The sequence below is a fragment of the Raphanus sativus genome, chromosome 5, assembly GCF_000801105.2.
Source record: "Raphanus sativus cultivar WK10039 chromosome 5, ASM80110v3, whole genome shotgun sequence".
In the NCBI taxonomy this organism is placed as follows: Eukaryota; Viridiplantae; Streptophyta; class Magnoliopsida; order Brassicales; family Brassicaceae; genus Raphanus; species Raphanus sativus.
Window position 1 is genome coordinate 9,556,385 of NC_079515.1, and position 21,978 is coordinate 9,578,362.

The 21,978-nt window shown below is 32.0% G+C and overlaps 3 protein-coding genes across 12 annotated transcripts; 2 read left to right on the forward strand and 1 right to left on the reverse strand.

Moving 5' to 3' along the window:
- Nucleotides 1-948: 948 nt before the first annotated feature.
- LOC108805359 (protein SRG1) lies at nucleotides 949-3,034 on the forward strand. The gene is made up of 4 exons (XM_018577381.2): nucleotides 949-1,339; nucleotides 1,501-1,748; nucleotides 2,093-2,420; nucleotides 2,499-3,034. The coding sequence occupies exons 1-4, from the start codon at nucleotides 1,076-1,078 to the stop codon at nucleotides 2,748-2,750; spliced, it is 1,092 nt and encodes a 363-aa protein (XP_018432883.1). The 5' UTR covers nucleotides 949-1,075; the 3' UTR covers nucleotides 2,751-3,034.
- Nucleotides 3,035-7,965: 4,931 nt separating this feature from the next.
- On the forward strand, nucleotides 7,966-10,070 carry LOC108862638 (uncharacterized). Of its 7 annotated transcripts, none has more exons than XR_008946151.1 (5): nucleotides 7,967-8,391; nucleotides 8,486-8,589; nucleotides 8,718-8,865; nucleotides 9,067-9,786; nucleotides 9,859-10,070. XR_008946151.1 is itself a non-coding variant. In XM_018636832.2 (4 exons), exons 1-4 carry the CDS (start codon nucleotides 8,359-8,361, stop codon nucleotides 9,109-9,111), a joined length of 330 nt encoding a protein of 109 aa, XP_018492334.1. In that variant the 5' UTR covers nucleotides 7,967-8,358; the 3' UTR covers nucleotides 9,112-10,070. The 7 variants fall into 7 exon arrangements, 1 of the variants encoding a protein (XP_018492334.1); XR_008946150.1 differs by having other exon boundaries at nucleotides 9,067-9,778; XR_008946152.1 differs by having other exon boundaries at nucleotides 9,067-9,476; nucleotides 9,613-10,070.
- A 330-nt stretch (nucleotides 10,071-10,400) lies between these two features.
- LOC108862636 (protein ALWAYS EARLY 3) lies at nucleotides 10,401-19,037 on the reverse strand. Of its 4 annotated transcripts, none has more exons than XM_057010725.1 (20): nucleotides 18,797-19,037; nucleotides 18,220-18,335; nucleotides 17,862-17,960; nucleotides 17,600-17,662; nucleotides 17,436-17,513; nucleotides 16,853-17,024; nucleotides 16,219-16,478; nucleotides 15,713-16,088; nucleotides 15,108-15,185; nucleotides 14,732-14,946; nucleotides 14,582-14,638; nucleotides 14,161-14,415; nucleotides 13,843-14,021; nucleotides 13,471-13,753; nucleotides 12,884-13,105; nucleotides 12,232-12,384; nucleotides 11,693-11,836; nucleotides 11,387-11,599; nucleotides 10,989-11,261; nucleotides 10,401-10,769 (listed from the first exon to the last, which is right to left on the reverse strand). In XM_057010725.1, exons 2-20 carry the CDS (start codon nucleotides 18,322-18,324, stop codon nucleotides 10,605-10,607), a joined length of 3,390 nt encoding a protein of 1,129 aa, XP_056866705.1. In that variant the 5' UTR covers nucleotides 18,325-18,335; nucleotides 18,797-19,037; the 3' UTR covers nucleotides 10,401-10,604. The 4 variants fall into 4 exon arrangements, with proteins under 4 accessions (XP_056866705.1, XP_056866704.1, XP_056866703.1 ...); XM_057010724.1 differs by having other exon boundaries at nucleotides 18,220-18,346; XM_057010723.1 differs by having other exon boundaries at nucleotides 18,220-18,355.
- Between the last annotated feature and the right edge of the window lie 2,941 nt (nucleotides 19,038-21,978).

The following is a 21,978-nucleotide window of genomic DNA, read 5'->3' on the forward strand; positions in this document are numbered from 1 at the left end:
ATTAACATTTGTAGTTATAATAAAAATTAAGTTTAAAAAACTATTTTGATATAAATTTTAAATTCCGAATTCAAATAATATAGAGATGGGTCATAATTTTTTCCAATTCTAAAATCTTAGCATTATTAATAAAAAAATAAAATAATTTATAAATAAATAAAATATGTAAACATATTTGAAATTAAAATAAATTTGTTTAAAAAAAATCTTACGCCATTGTTGTTTATTTCTATAGTTTGACCCGTGGCTGTATAAATATTTGATTTCACTTCAATTTTTTTCTTTGTTCTAATGATAATATCTATATATATATATATATAAATTAATATGTATTACATAATTGTTAGTATAACATTTTAAAACAAAAAAAAAATATTTATTACTTTAAATAATTATATTATATGATTTTAGTCGTCTATTATATCACAGTGTATCATATAAAAAATCTAATATTTATAACTAATTGGACTTATATTATAAAAGTGTTATACTAACAATTTATAAATAAAATATTTTAAATTTTATTTATATGATATATAAATTGATTTTGATGTGTGATTTTTATTTTATTATTTTTATTAATAAGTATTGAAAAATATTTAATGTTAACAAAAAATTATAAAGAAATTTATTTTGGTTAAGATTCATTCTATTAAAGAAATCTATTATTTAAATTAGGAAAAGACATTAAATACTTAAATCTATCATTTAAATAAGGAAAATACAAAATTCTCTACTATCTTTGTTACCAAACAAAATTTAATTTTTTAAACTCTTATCCCTATTACCAAACAAAAGCTTAAAGTACTTCTACTTTAATAAGATAGATTCTTTAAAAATAGAAAGAAATTCGAAAGTGCACAAAATGGACCCCCACTCCACAAAACCTGCAACACTCAGTTAACCCACAACATGCAAACATAATAAACATCACTGAGCTCCACGCATTTCTTCTATAAAATGTACTCTCTCACGACTCATACCGCAACGAGTCCACTTGTTTTAGCTAAATTCCAAAAAAGTAAGAGAAAACAAATAAGATCTTAATTCTCCTTCCGAGTTTGCTTGCTTCAATATGGCTCCTCTACCCATTTCTTCGATTAGAGTTGGGAAAATAGATGATGTCCAAGAATTAATAAAAACAAAACCAAACAAAGTTCCAGAGAGGTTCATAAGAGAAGCCAATGAGAGAGGTGTCTTAGTGTCTCATAAGACTCACCTTCATCATCATATTCCTGTTGTTGATCTCTCTAAACTGTCTAAACCTCACACTCATGATGATTTTCTCTTTGAGATTCTTAAGCTGTCACAAGCTTGTGAAGACTGGGGATTTTTCCAGGTAAAATTTATGATTTTTTCTTCCAAAACATTGTCTATTTGTCAAAATCATATACAGTAATCTATTTTCTACTATAAATACATTCTTTAGATAATTGGGTTTATTAGCCCATACTTAACATGTTTGAACTACATATGAATCTCAGAGTTTTTCTTCTATAGGTTATAAATCATGGGATTGAAGGGGGTGTGGTGGAAGGTATAGAGAAGGTGGCCAAGGAGTTCTTCGAGATGCCACTGGTGGAGAAGAAGAAGTATCCAATGGAGCCAGGGACCGTACAAGGTTACGGTCAAGCTTTCATCTTCTCTGAAGATCAGAAGCTTGATTGGTGCAACATGTTTGCTCTTGGTGTTCATCCTCCTTCTATTCGCAACCCCAAACTATGGCCTTCTAAACCGGCCCGGTTCAGGTTCTCCTAAAAAAACCCTTATTTTCCCTTTAATTATTTAATCTTCTGAAATACCTTTGTTCAGTTTTCATGATTATCATATTCTATAGAGATTAACTAATGAGCATGTGGCACGCAAATTAAAATAATATTTGCTAGAAAGTGTCATGTATACTGTATCCATGTTCAAAATTAATCATGATTCATGTTTTAAAAACTTATAGTGGATCATCTGATAATTAAAATATTTACATAGCGTAGCTTAGTGATACATATTTTCAATTATTAATTCCTCTTTTCTAAAAGTATAAGTGGCTTTGTGCCAAAAAAAATGTGGCTAAGCAATTACTTTTCTTTTTCTATAGTGAAAATCTTGAAGGTTACTCAAAAGAGATAAGGAAATTATGCAAGAGGTTGTTGAAGTACATAGCAATAAGCTTGGATCTAAAGGAAGAGAAATTTGAAGAAATGTTTGGGGAAGCAGTGCAAGCAGTAAGGATGAACTATTACCCACCATGTTCACGTCCTGATCTTGTCTTGGGACTCAGCCCACATTCTGATGGTAGTGCTCTCACTGTTCTTCAACAGAGTAAGAACAGCTGTGTTGGGCTTCAGATCCTCAAGGACAACACTTGGGTCCCTGTACTACCTCTTCCCAATGCCCTTGTCATCAACATTGGTGATACAATTGAGGTATTATTTTAAATAGATTTCAATCAAAATTAACTTATATCTACAAAATTATATGAAATTTTGTATATGTGCGTGTAGGTGTTAACTAATGGGAAGTACAAGAGTGTAGAGCATAGAGCAGTGACAAACAGAGAAAGGGAGAGGCTTACCATAGTGACATTCTATGCACCAAACTACGAGGTTAAAATAGAGCCAATGGGTGAGTTGGTTGATGATGAAACCAACCCATGCAAGTATAGAAGCTACAATCATGGTGACTATAGTTATCACTATGTCTCCAACAAGCTCCAAGGCAAGAAGTCACTTGATTTTGCCAAGATTCTCAATTAACTATATTATTTTCACACCCCTTTCCCCTTCCATTAACTAGTTACCACTTAATTTGTTTTAATTTTAAGAATTTAGTTGTGGGACTCTTGTGAGTATAATGTACAGGAATGTTTCCCACTTAGGGGGTTTAGTGTCATGATTAAATCCCCCAATGTAACTACAACTTGTAATATATTATGTGTGTGTGTGTATGGTGGAGTTGGGTGTGTTTATGTGTTCATATGTATGCCGAGAAGGAACATAAAGAATAAGAAAGAACAAGATCAGATCCATGTTTATGTCGATACATGTGTGCATATAATGTATTTCGTTATATCATTAAGCATATATTCCTTTCATTTTCAAAATGATCCATGCTTTAAAAAATAACTAGAGTTTTACCTCCCATACGTGCAGATATTTATTTCATTTTATAAATATATAGCTTTTATATCATCATAAAAATTTTAAATATATAATTTATATTTGGTGTTATATATTGTATACTCCTATAATCTTATTGTTTAGGCTTATTCGTCATAATGAACATAAATTAGTTTTTATACATTTTAATTTCTTATTAATGTTATTATTTATTAATATATTTTCGAGTTCATCACAATACAATCTTAGTTAATCAAATACAAAATCTCCTTTAATATAGCTTTTTAATTTCTATAGTTTGTATAAGATACATTTTAAAATTATTTAGTTATACTATAAATATATATTTGTTTATGATAATTTATATTTTCATTTTGTGTTTAAGAAATATACATGAAAATCTATCATTTTTGTATTTGTGAAATTTTATAAGTAAATACATTGTTATTTTTGAATTAATTGGTCATTAATTAATTATTAAAATTTCAAAGTTTTAATAGCATGTTTGGTAAAAAATACATTAACTAAATGTTAGTTATGTACTATTATATTTTGTATATAATCATTTTAGATAATATATTGCTTTGAATTTTAAAATAAACAAAATATAATATGTAGTTGTAAATAAAAATTAAAAAATGTTTATAATTTTAAACTTTGCATAAAATGATAGATAATTTAAGAATTTAATCCATTTTAACGACGAACAAGGAATTTATTTAAATGAAAGCATTTAAAAAATAAGTTAATCTACCAATTTAATATTAATTTTTAGTTCATAGAGCACATCTATTTTATTATAATATATACTACAATGATAAATTTATAAAGATAACATAATTTTAATTTTTTTGTTTTATGATAAAATTTTAATTAGCATTATTTTATAATAAAATATTTAAAATGTTTGGTAGAATTTTGTTAGACTTTTTTTCTAACAAATTTTGTTATAATTAGAAAGAAAATAAAATTTATTGTTAAATTTATTTATTATAATATCGTAATTGATTAATAAGATTTACTATAAATAATCAAATATATCACATTAAGTAATTAATTAAGTGGTCATACTAAAATTTGTCAACAGTAGATGAAAATTAAAATCCTAAATTAATAGATTAGATTTATTTTAAAAAGATACATTTATATATTAAAAAAATATTAGATAACAATAGTAAATTGTAAACTTTTAAAAAATCATATAAGCGTGTTTGTTAGATTTTAATTAGTAAAAGTAATGGGAAATAATTAATCAGAAAAACAAAATATTTATAATTAAATTTTAAAATATTTTATGAATATATATAAAAGTTTAATATAATTTTTTGAAATAGAAAGTGATATTCCAAAATAATATTTTTTCAGTGTTGGCAAAAGAAAAAAAAAATTGGAAGTGTGATCGAGACATGATGGTCTCAATTTTTCTCTCTTCACGGGATGTGAAGTATCATGTTCAAAGATCTATGTGAACGATTTAGCAGATAAATTTCAGAAGAAACCAGACAAAAGGCTTCATTATTGTTTCACTTCTTTTACTAAACGACAAAAGATCCCCACTATGAGACAAAAAAATAAAATAAATAAACTATTTTATTTATTATTATGTGTTAATAATAGCTCAATAATAATTACTTCCACATATATTGTGTCGGTTCTCATTTATTTGTCGTTATTGTGGCTTCTACCAAATGGTAGGAAAAAAATCTGCAGACCAAAGGAAAGAAAGACACTGGAAGAGAGAAAGATGGACGGAGGATGATGTGGTTACACGTCAGTATTATGGTGGGAACCATAAAAATAACAAAGTTTCATATCAAAATGATTTAACCTAAGATTACAACTTAATCATTCTCGTATAGAATCAAAATGTTCACTATTAGAATAGTCACATCTCAATTATCACCAGAAAAATATATTGCACTTTTACGTTTTATATCACTAGTATATAAAGTATATAGACTAACTGCTAGAACAATTTCAACGAATTTAAACACCTTGTTTTTAACTCTTCGTTGATTGTTTCAATAAAGACAAAAATCTGAAGTCGGACCCCCACAAAATACGACTGGGCTAATTCACTACTACACCAGATCCAAAATCAGACTCAGCCAAACCAAGACATCTTCTATGATCCGAATTGGGACACGTCACACAGTGGAGTCTGGCTGGACCAATCTGACATACTAAACCATTTATAACTAGGATGTGCTTTGTGCAGCGCGAACTTATATAATAAAAATTAAAATTATATAGTATTGTCAAATTAATATGTATATGTGTTTAATTTTTTTTAATATGTATACAGTTGTGTTTTCTTTATATAATTATGTATATATTGGTCTGAGCATTTGTAATTGCAATTAGTGGACCGAAATCTATTTTGAATTTATGGTGAGTCTCATCGATTTGAGTTTAAAATTTTTACAAATTTTTAATACTTTACTTTGATATCGTTGAGAACTATTTTAAAAGTTTTAAAACCAGCAGGTTAGTTTTATTTTCAAAATTGAATTACTTTTAACCTCAGTGTGCCACATAGTTTTGGAAGGTTTCAATTGGACGACTAAATGGATGCAACATATTTTCTTGTTTTAAGTCGTTAGTTAAATATATATATATATATCTAATTTGAATATTTATTAAATAAAAATCAATTTTAATTCAATTTTAAGATTATTTTTATTTTTTATAACAAAATAAATTAAGCCATTGATCACAAAATTTTTAAAATAGAATTTTAAAATTTATAATAATTTATGGTTGTTTAAAAATCAAAATATAACATATAAGAAAAAATCTAATTTTTATTATATTATTAATGTGATTGTTTAATATCTTTTAATAATATAAAATTAAATAATAAGAGCCAAGATACAAATATTGTTATCAAATATACATTATTCATAATCATTAATCGTCATATATATATTAATCTTATTAGGTAATTTTGTAGCTTTTATTTAAGGAAAATGCGATAATATTATTTTGTATACTATTTATCGATTTGATAGTTAGTTTAATAAAAAAATATAATATAAATTAAGATGGACCAACCTATTTTTCTAAAAATTATGAATTTCATTCTCATGGTGAGGTAACTACAAAATAATGTTGTAATGTTTCTCAATTAATATATAAGGGATGCTAAACTATTGATCATTAATTTTTTAACACAATAATTTTAACAGTTTTAGTAATTTATTTTTGGTTTTTTTAATTCAAAATATAACATATACGAAAAAATCTAAATTTTAATTTTATAGCTAATTTGATTTTTTAATTTATTTTAATAATATAAAATTATACAAAAATATGGAGGATATATAAATTGTTATCAAATTTTATTTATTAGAATTATTAATTGTCATATATATATATATATATATATATATATATTAGTGATATTTGGTAATTTCGTAGTTTTTATTTAAGGGATAGAAAAAATAATTTATAGAAATTATATTCAATTGATTTTCAATTGACTGTGAGAACGACACGTGGCGAAATTAGTGTGAATGCATTAAAGTCAATGTTTCTTATTTAATTTATAAGGGATAGTGGTATTGAATAAAAAATTCAACTAAATCATTACATAAGTTTGTTGAAAAATAAAATTTTAATGACGTGAATGTTAACTAAGAAGAAAATAATATCACCAACGAAACTTTTGGTATTTAGTTTAGACTTTGAAAAACATTATTAACTACTAGTATAGAATGTTGATTTTACTAAACCAAACCATTATAATGTGATAAAATTAAATATATGTTGTTGGATTATGAGATGAAATAAAAAATAATGTAAAGTGTTTTTTTTTGTCGGGTTTATTATGCTATTAGAAACAACGAGAAACATTACATAGATGATATTACAGCTGACCATTCTACCTGCCTTATAAGAATTTATGTCTGACTGCATCACCGTGAGCCGTCCTATGAGATCCATTCCTGACGGTATTCCTTGCGCCATGTTAAAGATCCTTTATAAGACTTGTCTCCAATATTCTGCATAATTCGCCTTCTCCGGGAATTGAAACTCAGACCTCCTGGTGTAAAAATTGTGTCGCCTGGGATTCGAACCCCAGACTTGGGTGTATAAACCTTTAAACCTTGACCACTAGGCCACGGTGCTTCCACAGATGTAAAGTGTTAAAATATAAAAAAATAATATGGTATTGAATTTTGAAACCATTGTGTTTAAATTTAAGCTTCGTTTGGGATCCAGACAAGATATGTCTACATATTTATTGTTGAATCTGTAGATAAGGACATCTTAAATACCACTCAATTTTTTGCTCCAAAATGGAGTAAAAGTGATTATGAAATAAAAAAAATATTTCAACTTTACTCTGTTTTTCACTTTATAATGAAATTACTCTATAAATGGAATAATCTATTTTTTTTTTGTTCATTATTCAAATAAAAAAATAGAGTAGGATTATAGCATTTTTACTTCATAGTCATTTTTACTCTATGTAAGAGGAAAAATGAAGTTTTACATTTGAGATGTTCTAAAGAGGTAGAAATTGAATTTAACAAGATACCGGAATGAAATTAGTTTAGTACCATTATAAACCAATGATAATGGACCGCAATGCAATCCTGTTTTAATAACTGAAAAGCAAGCAATAGTGGAAAGGTTTAAAGATCAGAAGACATGCCCTGAAACAGATGAAGGTTATAGATATAGTACACATGCACAATGAAACAAAAATGTAATCTATAATATAATGAGGGAGTTGGGGCTCTCCCTTGCTGCCACGTCAGCATTTTTTACGTTTGGGCTTTTTTTTTTCTTTCTATTGTGGGCTTCTAATTAAAACAATATGAAAAAATGGGCTTCGATTTACTTAATGTTTCTTTCGTTGATTTCATAGACCCGGATGTCGATTTTCCAGATTAGGGTCGTCTTCTTCGAGATCCTTTGTACGGAGTGCTTCCTCTTCCACCGTTTTGTTTTTCGATCATTATGAACCTAAGCACAATCACTGTCGACGTCGCGAATCAACTTCCTGTAACCTTACCTCCAGCTTCCTATATATTGAGATCGTACATTTAATTGAAACACATACCCAGGTTTGACCCATATCTTCTTCTCAACTTCTCGACGTATCATTATTGGCTGCCATTGCCGCCGTTCTCTACTCCACGTTCATCTCCTCCACCGCGGAAGATCCGCCCAGTCTGTTGTCGGTCGACTCATACGATTCTGGGATTCCAGGAACATTAGCAAGAATGGAGAGTTCATGGGCATCACCATTCTCCTCCTTGATGAACTGGTGATGATTGTTTCTTACTTATTTTTAGTCACTTATTTTCTATGTTCATACATGAAGCGTCTCTTCATGTTTTTTGGTTCTGTCGTCGATCAAGCTTCCATGTACTCATCATCAAAACATCTGTAAGACTGTAACTCTTCGTCCTCATCTTTCCTTCAGATCTAAGAAGGCTCTGCATATTGATTTTGTCGGCTCCAGGTTCAATCCCTAATACCTTTTAAGAATCGTTTGACTGGCATCATTAGTACCCAAAGTCTCGGTAAATCCGACGGTTTCGTTTCCATGTTTTGCTTAATTCTATTCTTATTATTTTATAACATATGCAGATTCTTAAAAAAAGAAACAAACATCAATCCTTCGGACGACTCACTGCATCTCCTCCTTTGCGAGTGGCTCCAGGTCTCCTCATATGCCTCATTGTCCTATGCGAGTCCTCTGTCGCCGGCTAAGGTGGTTAAGCCTCTTGGCTCTGAGGTATTTTATTGCAGATCTACTTCTCTTAGTTTTGTGATTGCGTTTTTGTTTATAATTTTTATTTAATTCTCTCTTGCGTTTTCATGTTTGTTCCGATTGAATCTGATTAACTTTGATCATCAATCATGTGTTTGGGATCTATACGATTTTGATTTAATTTATATGACATTCTTATGGAATGTGTGGTTAATGTTCTCGCAGATTCTTGGTACTGTTATGTCTTCAAAGATGTGGGAAATTGCTTAGGATTATGCTCGATCATGTGTTCTTAATCATAGCGTCCAACCTCATGGATATCAGAAGGAAACTGCTGTTGTCTTCAATGTGGTAGCTCAAGTGCTTGGACTGCTTGTGGATTTTCAGTATATTCCTGCTGAGAAGTTATCTGAGATTTCAGGTTCAAGCCAAGGACATGGTAATTGCTGCACTGAGTCACCTCAATGAGTCTTCCATGACGAGGACCTTTCTCAACGTCTCGTCTTCTCAAAGCAGTGTTGGGATTGATTACTCCGGTTTGAGTTTGACCAGTATGGACGGTTATGGTTTAAGGTCAAACCTTCACAACACAGCAGAATGCAGTGGCCATGTTGACATGGAAGTTACTCCACAAGGTCTATATGAAGACTCCAAGCTCTGGAACTGCTTTCAGATTCTTGGCTTGGATGAACCTCAATCTGATTTGAACTGAAGTTTGCAACAAATTTGCTAATGAGTGATATTGTTGCTTTCTTGAACAATTACTTCTAGGTTGCACGGGTACGTCAATCTATAGCCGTCTCGCGTACCGGGTTCGGCGGGGGGACGGGTACGTCCCGGGTAAACGTCCCCGACACGTGCAAGATGACCTTACTTCTTTAAGAATTAGCTGAGCTGATGTCTGTAATCAAAGATGAAACCATTAGCAGAAAGAGTGGTAAACATGTCAGTTTTACCTAATTTCAATTTAGAGATATCGTCTTTTTCGTTTTTGATCATTGTTATTTATTTTTCCAGATATTATTGGAGCTCTTGCTCAAATATGAAACTGCCCAAATCATAAAAGCAAAAGACTTTAGACAAGTATGTATATGCTATTCAAAGAAGTACATAGTTTCTTCCGAGCCATTTTGAAGGTTCATTGAGAATATATGTTGTACGAGAGAGGCATGTGTCTTCTTATGCTCATCTCTTTATTAAGCAAAAAAAATCTGAAATTAGGAGTACAATCATTATTTAAAATAAACATCCGACAATGTTAAATACTCTAATACACAATATATACACAACACCAACCACTATACAAATATTTGAAAATCAGTAACCACGACAGAACGCTAACTACACAAATAAAACATCACATATATACATAAAGGTAAAACAACAACTACATCTATAACCCCGCGCTTGCGCGGGGGCAGAGCCCCTAGTTAATTTAAATAAGATAAGGAATGAAACTAGTTCAGTTCCATTAGACAAACACAATGGAGGGCTATGCAGTCGTGTCCAATGATTAATGGATTTTATTATGTAAAAATGAATCAACACACTCCAAATCATTAAGGCGAATCTTGTTCGGAACCAGATAAACTGTTTTGGTCGGTGCGGTCTTGAATTCTTTTTGAGTTTTGCTCTTTCGCAAGTCAAGACGCACCAAAATAACTGAGGTATATATAAAGAAATTTTCTACAAGGGAACATCAATTTTACAGGAGAAACAAGCAGCAGCATGAAGAGACAAAGAGGGTTTATTAAGTCTTGGCTCTAGGAGGGTACGAGGGCTAGAATCTGGTTTCTAATGATTCCCATGCACTTCTGTATCTCTGTATAAATAGGAAGGTTCTGTGAGCAGCAAGGCTGTAAGCTGGCTACAGCCGAATCTAGAACCTGAGCCACTTCACTTGGTGGGAATTGCCTCTCTGTACATCTCTGCATAGTTAGGTTTCAGTGTTAGGATCATAAACTGGGAACAAATAAGAACGTAACACAAGATAACTAACTCATGCGGCCACTACAGAGTGTGAGAGCAAAAAGAAAACAACACCATGAACTTTCTCTAATATCTGAAACTGTATGACGAGGGAGAACAATAGGGCCTAATAGTGTAATTATGTTGATAAACAGAATGGGTTATTTGAGATTTGTCACCTGAATCATGAGCAATGTAGCCATACAGCGTGAAACAAGTTCAGACGGAACCTGCAGGTCATTTTGGTCTAATGGGTTTACGTGGGAATCATCTGCATGTTGAGTAGAGCTAGATGGATTTGGTGTAGAGGGAAGACGCTGATCCTGGAAAGCTCGTGTTTGCTGGACTGATGATCCTTCTGATTCATCTGTTGAGAGCTGGTTATTAACAAAATCAATGGCTTCTTCAATATTTACAACATCATTTTCGTCTTTCCTTAGTAACGCCAATGCCTGCAATAGGTACGGAGGCAAAATAGTTAAGTTGGTTAGACCTCTGGAGACGCAACAAATGATGAGTAAATTGTCAAATGTAGATCCCAAACATAGAAATAGACCAACTCATCATGCACACACACCTGTATAGCTCTGAGTACCATTTTCCTTGCTTTTACTCTAGAACTGTCAACAATCTCAGAGACCTGGAATCCATTAGTATCAGATGCATAATTGTCTACGTACGTCAACTGTCCATCAGGTTCCCCTGAGTTGCTCATGTGTGTTATTGAAGAAGATGGTACATTCTCCTGGTAAGTGTTCCGTTGCCTCAAGCCAAGAAGTGCCAATGAAACCTGTGCATATTTGAGAGACATAGAATAAGAAATTCAGGAGCCGTACGTAGTAAAGACAACAAGATGACTTATATTTCCTTCATAAACTCTTGCCTGTTCATTGATTTCACTTAGCTGAAAGAGAACTGCTGCATATTGTTTCTTAAAAGATTCAGAATCCTTTAGAGCATTATGCCCATCTTTCTCACTTTCCACAACCTCGTTGTTCATGTAATTTAGCTCCCTCAAAACTAGCTCCTGTAGCGTGTAGATTAAGCTTTAGTTAGAATGAAAACTACAATGTCGAAAGAGCTAAACAAACATGGAAGACAAGGAAGAAAAAAAATCTAAATTGGAGTGAATCAAAGAGTAACAAATAAAATTCAAAACATCATTTTAAAGCTTATCAGTAATTACACGATTTCACATTCCTTATTAGTCCATTAGTAAGTATTACTCCATCGAACACATCCTCTTGCAATCTCTACTTATGTGAAGTTTAATGCTAGCGAGACTGAAGCAATATCATGAAATATGTAAACAGACAGAAAAGCAGCCAGGCTATAGAGAAAGTGTTATGTTGAAGAAGAAGATTAAGGACAATCACGTATCACACATGTATATAAGGCTGAGAATTGATAAAAAGGCAGAACCTTCTTGTCAAGCGCACGTGTTAATTCAGAAAGAGCTTGGACATCAGCTTCTCTCGCATGAATATGACCAATAGGCTGAGAATTAAACAATTGTACAGCAAGAGCCTCATCGACTCCATTTTGAGCTTGTGGATCCGACCTTGAGATTTCTAGCTGTAAAATTAACGCAAACTTGAATATAATTAATAATATCTATCGTGACTTTATTAAACTGTTGCTAAGATTTACTGTGGTCAAATGCCAAACAAGGCATTGCAAGAGAGGGAGAGTGGATGCAAGTAAGGAGGAATAACATTAGCTACACTCTCAGCGAAAACTGTGCTAGAACATGCACGTTAATTTTTTACAAGGCTGGCAAGAGATTTGAATTATCTGCATAACTTCCTAGGTACTGTCCTAGGGTAGACTAATGCTTGGGACAATTATTGGTCAAAGACTTCAGACAGAGAACTCCCAAGAGACTGAATACGTTTGTTGGAAACCCATCTATATTAAAGAAACCAGTAAACCACAAAGAACCCCGTAAACTTCTAGATATGTATGATACTAAGTCAATTCTTCCACGTATGCAGAAAATAGGCTCCAAAAAATAATATAGCATATGGAAAAGTAGAATAAGATGCGCATAGCATGATGGTCAGAAAATACCAACCTTTTCCTGCTTTAGTGGATTGTTAATGTTATAAATTGGTGAGGGTAAGGGATGGCCTGCTTCGCACGAAAGTTTGGGGAATCCTTCAGGCATGCTTTCCTTTACCTGCTCATGCATTTTCTCCTCACTGGAATTCCGACTGTAATGCTTCGAGAGAACATAGTTCTTTGCAAGTGATGCTGGCATGTTTTCTAGAGGATTTAGTGGCATGCATTCAGTATCCTTCACCAAAAGAGAGATTTAAATGTTATCAACATTCAAATTTCGTTGTCACTCACAAACCATAATGTTTAAGATTGTTTCTAAGTGCTTTTGTAGGGAACCTCGTGAAGTATGCACCAGACAGTTGATCAATCATTAAGTGCGAAATTACTGTTGTAATAAATCTAGAAGCGATTCTAGTTACCAAACTTATTTGGGACTCTGGTCATAATTACAAATATGCAGTCAACTGCAAGGATTCATTTCTCCCTTTTAAAATTTTGCCTTTTTAGTTTGGGTGACTATTCCATATCACGGTGATTCATTATGTCAGAAAACTCAGATTCTACAAATGCTAGAAAAAGTTGCATTGACAGGAACAGTACCTTGACAAATTCCACCCCTAGTTCAGGGTTGTCAAACTGAATTCGGTACCTACAGTGATCAACGGTTAGGACACTGCCGTCATGAATCTCTCTTGACTTTGGATGCACGCAAATGACTCTCTGTGAAACATTTAGAGGCCGAGCCAGATCCATCGGAAGTCCTTCCCTGATGCCTGTGTTTAGTTCATCGTAATGTTTTCTTACAGAATCCCTGTATAGGTATAGCTTTTCCTTTTCCTCCTTCAGAAACTGTTGCGAAAAACGCCTTGGTCTCCCAAGAGAGCTGCACTAACAAAGTATGATTAAGGAAACATTCATGTACACACAGAAAATTAAATTAGTAGAAATTAACTGCATTTTAGTTGAGATTACCTTCTTATGACACCCCATTCAACGCGAGTTAACCTAGGAACGTGGCCCAACCCTACATGATCCAAGTACTCAACAAACTCTTGTCTGGCAAACCATGGGTAGTCAATTGCGCTATAGAACCACTCAAAAAGACACCATCTTCGTGCTCTGAAACTAGATATGCAATGCGAAAACTTCTCCTGTATATGATAACAATATATAGTCAGGAAACTCCACAAACTAAATTCCAAACAAATTAATGATCTTAAGATTAATTGATATTGTTGGTGATTTTTATCATTTGGCAACAGAGTTGTAACATCAGAAATTTTCACTTACCAAAATCTCTGACTTCTTCACGTCATCAATAGTTAGAGGTTTCTCAGTTACTATCTTTCTTCTGCTTCTAACTTTAGTTGGCAAGTTAACTTCTTTTTGCGTGGCTGCAGTTGATGGACCTGACTCGTCTTCCTCTACCATGTTGTTACTTGAGGAAGTACGATCCTGGGGTTTGATAGACTTCTTTTCATGCGAGTTTCGAATACTTGCGGACCGTTTACCTCTCCCAACAGGCTTACTTTCCTCACCTATTCCCTACAGCAATATAAACAGTCCTAAGATTAACGCTATAAAAGAAAAACAAACATGAAATATTTAAATAGTTTGGCTGTCGAAGATATATACATTCCAAGGCACGCAGATAAGTAATGTATGCAATGTTGTCTAATTAGAAAAGGTGTGTTCCATATCAGACACGTACCTTGTTTTTAGAAGGCTCACTGACTTGTGAAATTTCAGCAAGCTCATCTTTAGGAACCTGCAGGAAGAAAACAGCTTCAACATGGTCATGAATTCAGACAACAGAACCGTATAAGCAAGTTATATTTGTTAAATATTTCGCTTCTCTTACTTTAGCTGGTGATGATTTCTGCCGTCCCTTTCGGATTACAGAGCTACTTGGACTCTTTTTCTCGGGTTCAGTATTACAAAGATCATTGCAGACGGATCTTTTCTGTTTTGATTTTCTAAGAGAGCCGCTTTTAGACATGGATGCTGGATCAGTCTCTTTATAATCTGACACATAAGCCTTTCCTGCTCTGTTTTCTTCAGCTTGAACAGATGACTCTTCAAACCAAAATTCAGATAGAGAAAGTTAATAAACAACAACATTGCATATAAGTGCAATTACATATATATGGCTAATAACATTAAGCAGCTTGATCAAATATAGGTTACGACACTAGGTTTAGTGTACAACGCTTATAGGTCAAACATAGGTATCCCACCAGTGTCCGTGGCAGTTTCAGGCATCATCAGCGATAGATCTGCCAGCGTCTGGAGAGCATCACACGCTGTGTCTTCATCTGTAGAGAGAATTTACAAGAAAAAGGTTAAATACTGACGCATAAGTTGACTCCATAAACAGTTTCTTAAGTTTGCCATAGATAAAAAGAATCTTCAGGAAGAATGACTCCATAAACTAGCTTCTTAAGTTTGTCATAGATGAGAAGAACCTTCAGGAACAATGCCACCATAAACCTCATTATTAATTTGGTCAAATTTGAATTCCAAGCTCAGTAGCCAGCTCATTAGGTTACCAGAAACAAGCAGTTGTTGCTCCCAAATTTACAAAAGAAATGTCACTGACATTACCAGAAATAAGGATTTTAAAGTTAAGAAACGCAAGACAGAGTGACCACCAAAACATTAACTCAATTTACGATTTTCAGATATACTTCCGTACTTAAGTATACCAGGCATGTGCTCACCTGCATTTACGAGGGTGCTTTGAACAAAGGTTAAGTGATGTTTCTATTGTTTCGTTATATCCTAATTTGATGTGCATTGCAGATAGGTAAATTTAACGGAGAAGCGAGAGACTAGAACACACCTGCAGTGAAAAGACTTTTTTTACTTTTTCTCCTTGAACTTCTATATGTATATTTCAAAAACTTCCCATCCCCTTCTTGTTTAAATTTTTCATCGATTGTGCCTAAGCTTTGTGCTTCGTCTGTACCACTGCAGGCTTCTTTTGAATCATCTTCTTTGATGCCGAATCTCCTTCTATAGTACTGTTTTCCTTTCATGGCATTTCTATCTTCTCCATTCGTCAACTCATTTCTACTTCCTGGGTTATCCACATTTTCAGCTTCAGTACTTTCTAAGCTTGGTTCACGGCAGGCATCCTCCGTATCAGTGGCACGAAGCTTGGCAATCGCCATGTCAATATCAGAACGCTGAATATCAAGATCCATCAGTCCATATTTCTATGAGACAGTTGCTACTTAAGCTAGATTTATGTTAACTGAATTTGAAAAAGGACTATCATGTAGTGAAACGAGCTATAGTTTCATTAAGTAAGTAATATGAATTATAAGCAACAGTAAAGAAAATTACCATTATTTCACTCTTCTTATCAGGGGAGAACATCTTTGAATTTCTATTTGGTGTGTGTGGGTTTTTGGTAGAACCACCTCGTTGTGAAGCCTCAGTCAATGCTAATGCAATCTCATGTTCCATATCATCATCAGTATCATCCCCCTTCTGATCTAGAGACTTCTTAACAGGTGACAAATATCTTTCGCTAGTATCCTTCTCAGGGGTATATGAGACAGGAATTCTAGGTGTCCTTTTTCCAACAGCACGAGGCATAGTCTCTTGGCACATGCAGATTACGATTATAAGAAAAGTTAGCAAACAATAGATCTATTCCATCAGAGGGATAGCTAATGAGCAATAAAACATGGGCAAGGTAAAACTTTTTTTCCCATTGCATGTACAAAAGTAACTTTGTCTAGTAGTGTACGTTATCGACGCTAGTTTATTTATTCTTTAGAGAAAAAACAGAGCAGTCCTATATAAGCTAATTCTTTAGAGCAAAATCGTATCATCAGAAGGACTGCAATAATTGAGAGAAAAAAGTTCGCACCACGCAAAGACTCGTGCATATATAGAATATCGTGTGTGCGCGCAAAATACATGATTGAATCGGTGAACAGATTTTGAGTCAAATAGAAGCAGAGAACACTACCAGTACGCCTCTTCTTCAGTGATGGCAAGTAGCCTGAAGAGGACCTGAACTGCAGGCGGTCAGACAGACCCTCTAATCCTGCAGAGGGATGATCTGAGGATTTCAATTTAGAGCGCTTAGAAGCTGACCTCGGAGTTTCGTTTTTCTCCTGCTCACTGTCACTTCTTCCATGCTAGAGAAGAGATAGAGTTGTTACATAATAACATAAAGCAAACCAACTTCACACTACCAAACTATATTCCTTTGAAACAAAAATGTATTACTTTATCAACACATAACGACTTAACAAAGAAACACCCAACAAAAAAAAAGTAAGAACTTGTCTTCCCTGAGCTAAACTATATTTTCAAGTGACAATATCTGAACAGACAAGAGTGCTACACCCCTAGGTTGCACAAAATTTAACAAGAAACAAGCATGATTAGTAGTTGGCAGGTGTTCCATAGGAACGGGTGTCAGCCTTGTAAAATGTTTTGAGAATACAAATGGAAATTAGTATTCTGAACTGGACCACATCAGTGTAAGTTAGGAATAACCAAGATACTGAAATAAAATAACTATTCGAACGGTTTAAAGCTCTTACCAGAACAGCGTAGTGATCAGTCATCATTGCAGTTAGGCCAACGACAGAAGCAGTGCCTTCCGGAAGAGACAAGTAAGCCTAAAGTACAGATGGTACAACATAAGTTGAAAATTATTTAGACCAAGATCAAAAGATAAACCGGAGAAGGAGGAGAGCATGCTAACCTTATTCATAGTGTATAGAGCCTCAACCATCTCTGCAGAACGACTACTTACAAAAGCAGCGACCTAAAAACCATAGAATGGAGAGCACTATATTATTATTATTTCTAGTTTACAAAATCTTATAAAAAGGACTTAACTATCCCTCCTAACAATTACCGGAAACTACGGCAGCAGTTTATTAGTATCCTTCTCAAATGGAAGGTTGTATAACAGATCGCATTCCAAGACTTAGATCTTGTATATACTGCTAATTTGAACTGACCTTTTTCCATTCTTTTCCGAGTTTGCGGTATCCTTCATAAAAGCGCTCTAACTCTTCCTTGCTCCACTGAGGACCTAACATATCCGACAACTTCCTCTTCTGCATGTAAAATAAGATATGTTTGATCCTTATACAATTGTTTCCCTCTAAATAACAACAAGTGTAACACAATGCACCTCCTTGAGATAGAAATGGAATAGAAACAACATCTTAAAAGTCTATCAGGCATCTAAAGATTTGTATCCTTCCGCAACCTAACGATACAATTTTGTTCAGAATCAAATCTTTGGCTGAGTAATACAAATCATGTAACCTAAAGTCAGCTTAACCCAGTTGAATAGTAAAGAAAAGAGGTTACCCGTTGTTTGGTTTTGCTCATACTTTCTTCTTCTTTGTGAGGAGAAACAGCTTTAGGACGCGGAGTCCTCTTGTACTTAGATTTCGTTGACCTTGAAGGCGCCATTTGCTATGCCTCTTCTAATTACCTATACAACCTTCCCAATTTTTTTTTTTTTAAAAAAAAAACAATGTTTAGTTTTACCAAAGATTCAAACCCCAATATCACTATAAATCACAAAAGCTCAATCCGTAATTGATCGATCATACTAAATTCTGCATGCGGAAACCTAATTGATTCTCGTCATCAGTTTCAATAGTACTCAAACCCCAGAAAAAAAAAATTCTTCGAATTTGAAAATAGCTTTCTCCGAATTTGAAATTAATCTCCTAAAGCAACTCTAGTTTAGTTTAATACTGGGCGAATTCGAATCACACGACTCGATTTGAGCTTCGAATTTTCAAATCGAAAGCTTAAACATTCGAATAAACAATGAATTGAGAGCTCAATTATTTCAATGTTTCATTATAAATAGACGAAATCAGAAATCGAAACTATCTCAATCGCGAGAGAGAAAGAGGGGGAAAATGAAGCTTACCGAGAAGAATCCAAAATCACTTTGAAGGCATCGACGGGAGTTCGATTGATAGATAGATAGATAGATAGAGAGATTGAGGAAAGCTGTGAGAGATCGGAAAGAATCAATCAGAGAGCTTACGGATTAAGCGATCGATTAAGAGAGAAGACGAAGCAGCAAAGACGAAGGAAGAGATGAGAAAATAGAATTTTTGGGGATTATATAACCGCGAAAAACTTTAAAAATAAATAAAAATAGAAATCTGATAAATGCAAATTCGTTACATGAACTAACCCATACACGAACTCTATATAAGTAAGATTTGTGTTAGATGCAATCATCGAGTTGGGTTTAACCCGGTTCAATCAGGATACTTTTAACCGAATTTGGTATAACCGGTTTCGAGTCTCTAATGGTTGAACAAGCATAGTTAAAGGATGACTGGATAGCAGTAGCATAGCACCAATGGATATAATTGGTTAAACTGTGATATAGCAATCTCAATGCGGAACTATAAGAACATTAATCAATGAGGTTTCATGGGTTTTGAGGAATGGTGTTGATGCATAGTAAAAGGCTAAAACCTAAGCCGATGGCAATAGTTGGCTCTGGGCTTTTGAGAACATGTCTAGCCTAAGGTCCACTATAAATATTTTTTTGGATATAAAATAATTTTGAATATTACTAGATAAAACAAATTAATTACATGTAATTTATATAAATTATCGTTACTTATTAATTGGTAGAGCAGTAATGATTCATATATAACTAGATATGAGCCCGTTGCGTTGCAACGGGTTTTATTTGATGTTGTGTTTGATGTTTTAGTTTAATAAAAACATAATAAAAATCATTTTATTATATATAGTTTTATGATTTTTCTGTATATGTTGTGTGAGATTTATTTTATAATTAAAAATCCTTTTTCACACATAAGTTCAAGTTAATATTTGTATTTTATAGTCATTGTTCATAGATCAATGTTGTGAATTTTGTAATTAGGATTAAAAAATATACTTACCTAAACGTTTAAACTCAACACAACCCAAAATAAGAAATTGAATGAAAGGTAAAAAAAAATCAAAGTCAAATACACCAATCGAGTCAAGAACAATATTATACATGTTCTTATGTACTAACTTAATGTTTTATTAAATAAGTTTTAAAAATTTTGTTTTGCTAGGATTTTAAAAAAGGAAAAAAAAATTATTTTATAAATATCCTATTTAATTACAATTAATAAATTAAATAAAAAAAATTCAGAATTTTTTTTATCAAATCATTATTTCTAGTTATTAATAAATAATCTTAGAATTGTTTTTATTAACAATTTGTATCAATACCACTTTTACACTTCTTTCGTTAATTAAATAATTTTAATATTATGTTCATCATCACATACTCTCTTTAAATATTATAAACTAATTTTTTTTACAATTCTCTTTTGGTTAGGACTTAGAAATATGATACAAATTTCTTTTGTTTAGGATTTATTTTATAAAAAGGAAAAAAACTATCAAATATTCTTTTACAGCTTTAGGATTTTAGAAAAGGAAATTAATATTACTTAATCTTTTACTATTATATTTCATCTAGGATTTATGAAAACAAAATTTCTATCAAATAATTATTTCCAGTTAATATTAATTATTTTTAAAAGATGGCATTTTCAAAATTCGTTTTTTCAATATCACTAATGTTTTTTTTTCAATTTGTATTGTTAATTAAATAATTGTTAGTATCATGATTATCATTAAATTTTTAAAATTTTAAATTAAAAATTACTATTATTATTTTACAATTCTCTCCGGTTAGGATTTAATAGAAAAAGAACAAAAAGTCTTAATTGGTTAAGATTAGAAAAGAATTTTTTTTTTTAGAAATCACTTTTATTTAAGATTTTATGAAAAAATTATTTTCACATAATGTCAGTTTTGATTGACACATTCAAAATCTAATTTTCTAGTAATTGACACATGTCACAATAATATCAGGTGAAATGTTTTAAGTTATTTTTTCTTTATATTTTTTAACACAGAATTATTAAAAAGTAAATTTAGTTAATTATAAGAAAAATAAGATTACTTTACCTTTACATTTTTATTTATACTTTTTCTTAAAAAAAAGGAAAACTAATTATTTTATTAGTTTTTCCTTATGATTTTTATGCAACTATTTTATTTTTAATAGAAAATATCTGTTTAATATATGATGTAAACAACAACATCAAAATTGAAAATTATGTTATAATAAAATGTAATAATGATAATAAAATGTTGAGTTGTATTAAGAAGTTAAAAGAAAATAGTCAGGTAATAATTTTCATGTAAATACTATTGTGTTTTGTAAAAATAATATGTGGAAACTTAAACCTAAATATAGATGTGAAATGTTTGTAGCTATTTTTAGTCATAATTTTTAACATACAATTATCTATTAGAAAGGAAAGTTAGTTACTTATAAGAAAATAATAAGAGTACTTTTACAATTTTCTTTAAATTAGGCTTTTAAAAAGGAATAGTCCCCTAGTCTATATTTGAGAAGTGATTTGCCACATGTCTTCTCTACGTTCGTTTTCATAAAAAAAATTGTGACGTGACTATTAAGATTGATGACATGTCATATGATTAAATATGACATGGACAGTTACATTTAATGATGATATATATTTTTGGAAATCTTTTTAGAATATGTCAATAACTCATATATTACATTTAATATTAATTTACATTTTTGGTAAACTTTGTAAAATATGGTAATAACTCATATATTACATTTAATATTAATTTACATTTTTGGATGTGTTTGAGATGATGGTTAACGGGAAGAGGATGCCCAATCAGACAAGATATACAATAATAATTGAAGTGATAGCTCATGAAGAGGAGTTGGAGCTGGCTAAAGAGGTTCTCGAGGAGCTGCAGTTGTTGCGTAAGGTTGTGGGACTGATAGGTAGCAGAAGATGAGTTCATGAGGCCATTTATACATTATGTAGTTTTGTGAGGATGATGACTTATGTATGCTTTTCTTATAACATAGCAGAAATTAATAAGAAGCAAGAAACACGATGTTGATGTATTCATTGACATATTAAAAATCCAATCAAATTTTATAAGAAGAGCAAGATGTTGATAATTAGGAGGAGTTTATATATTTATCTGACAAGAAACTTAAACAAAAGTCTGATTATGTAATGAAAATAG

What these genes read in the sequence shown, in the direction of transcription:
- LOC108862638 (XM_018636832.2), top strand. Translation starts at nt 8,359, where the DNA reads ATGGGCATCACCATTCTCCTCCTTGATGAACTG. An exon ending in TTCTCCTCCTTGATGAACTG is followed by an intron (nt 8,392 to 8,485) that starts GTGATGATTGTT and finishes TCGTCGATCAAG; the next exon opens with CTTCCATGTACTCATCATCA. An exon ending in TTAAGCCTCTTGGCTCTGAG is followed by an intron (nt 8,866 to 9,066) that starts GTATTTTATTGC and finishes ATGTTCTCGCAG; the next exon opens with ATTCTTGGTACTGTTATGTC.
- LOC108805359 (XM_018577381.2), top strand. Translation starts at nt 1,076, where the DNA reads ATGGCTCCTCTACCCATTTCTTCGATTAGAGTTGGGAAAATAGATGAT. An exon ending in AAGACTGGGGATTTTTCCAG is followed by an intron (nt 1,340 to 1,500) that starts GTAAAATTTATG and finishes TTTCTTCTATAG; the next exon opens with GTTATAAATCATGGGATTGA. An exon ending in TCTAAACCGGCCCGGTTCAG is followed by an intron (nt 1,749 to 2,092) that starts GTTCTCCTAAAA and finishes CTTTTTCTATAG; the next exon opens with TGAAAATCTTGAAGGTTACT.
- LOC108862636 (XM_057010725.1), bottom strand. Translation starts at nt 18,324, where the DNA reads ATGGCGCCTTCAAGGTCAACGAAATCTAAGTACAAGAGGACTCCGCGT. An exon ending in AAAAAGTCTTTTCACTGCAG is followed by an intron (nt 15,186 to 15,712) that starts GTGTGTTCTAGT and finishes TTCTCTCTACAG; the next exon opens with ATGAAGACACAGCGTGTGAT. An exon ending in AGAAATCATCACCAGCTAAA is followed by an intron (nt 14,639 to 14,731) that starts GTAAGAGAAGCG and finishes TTCTTCCTGCAG; the next exon opens with GTTCCTAAAGATGAGCTTGC.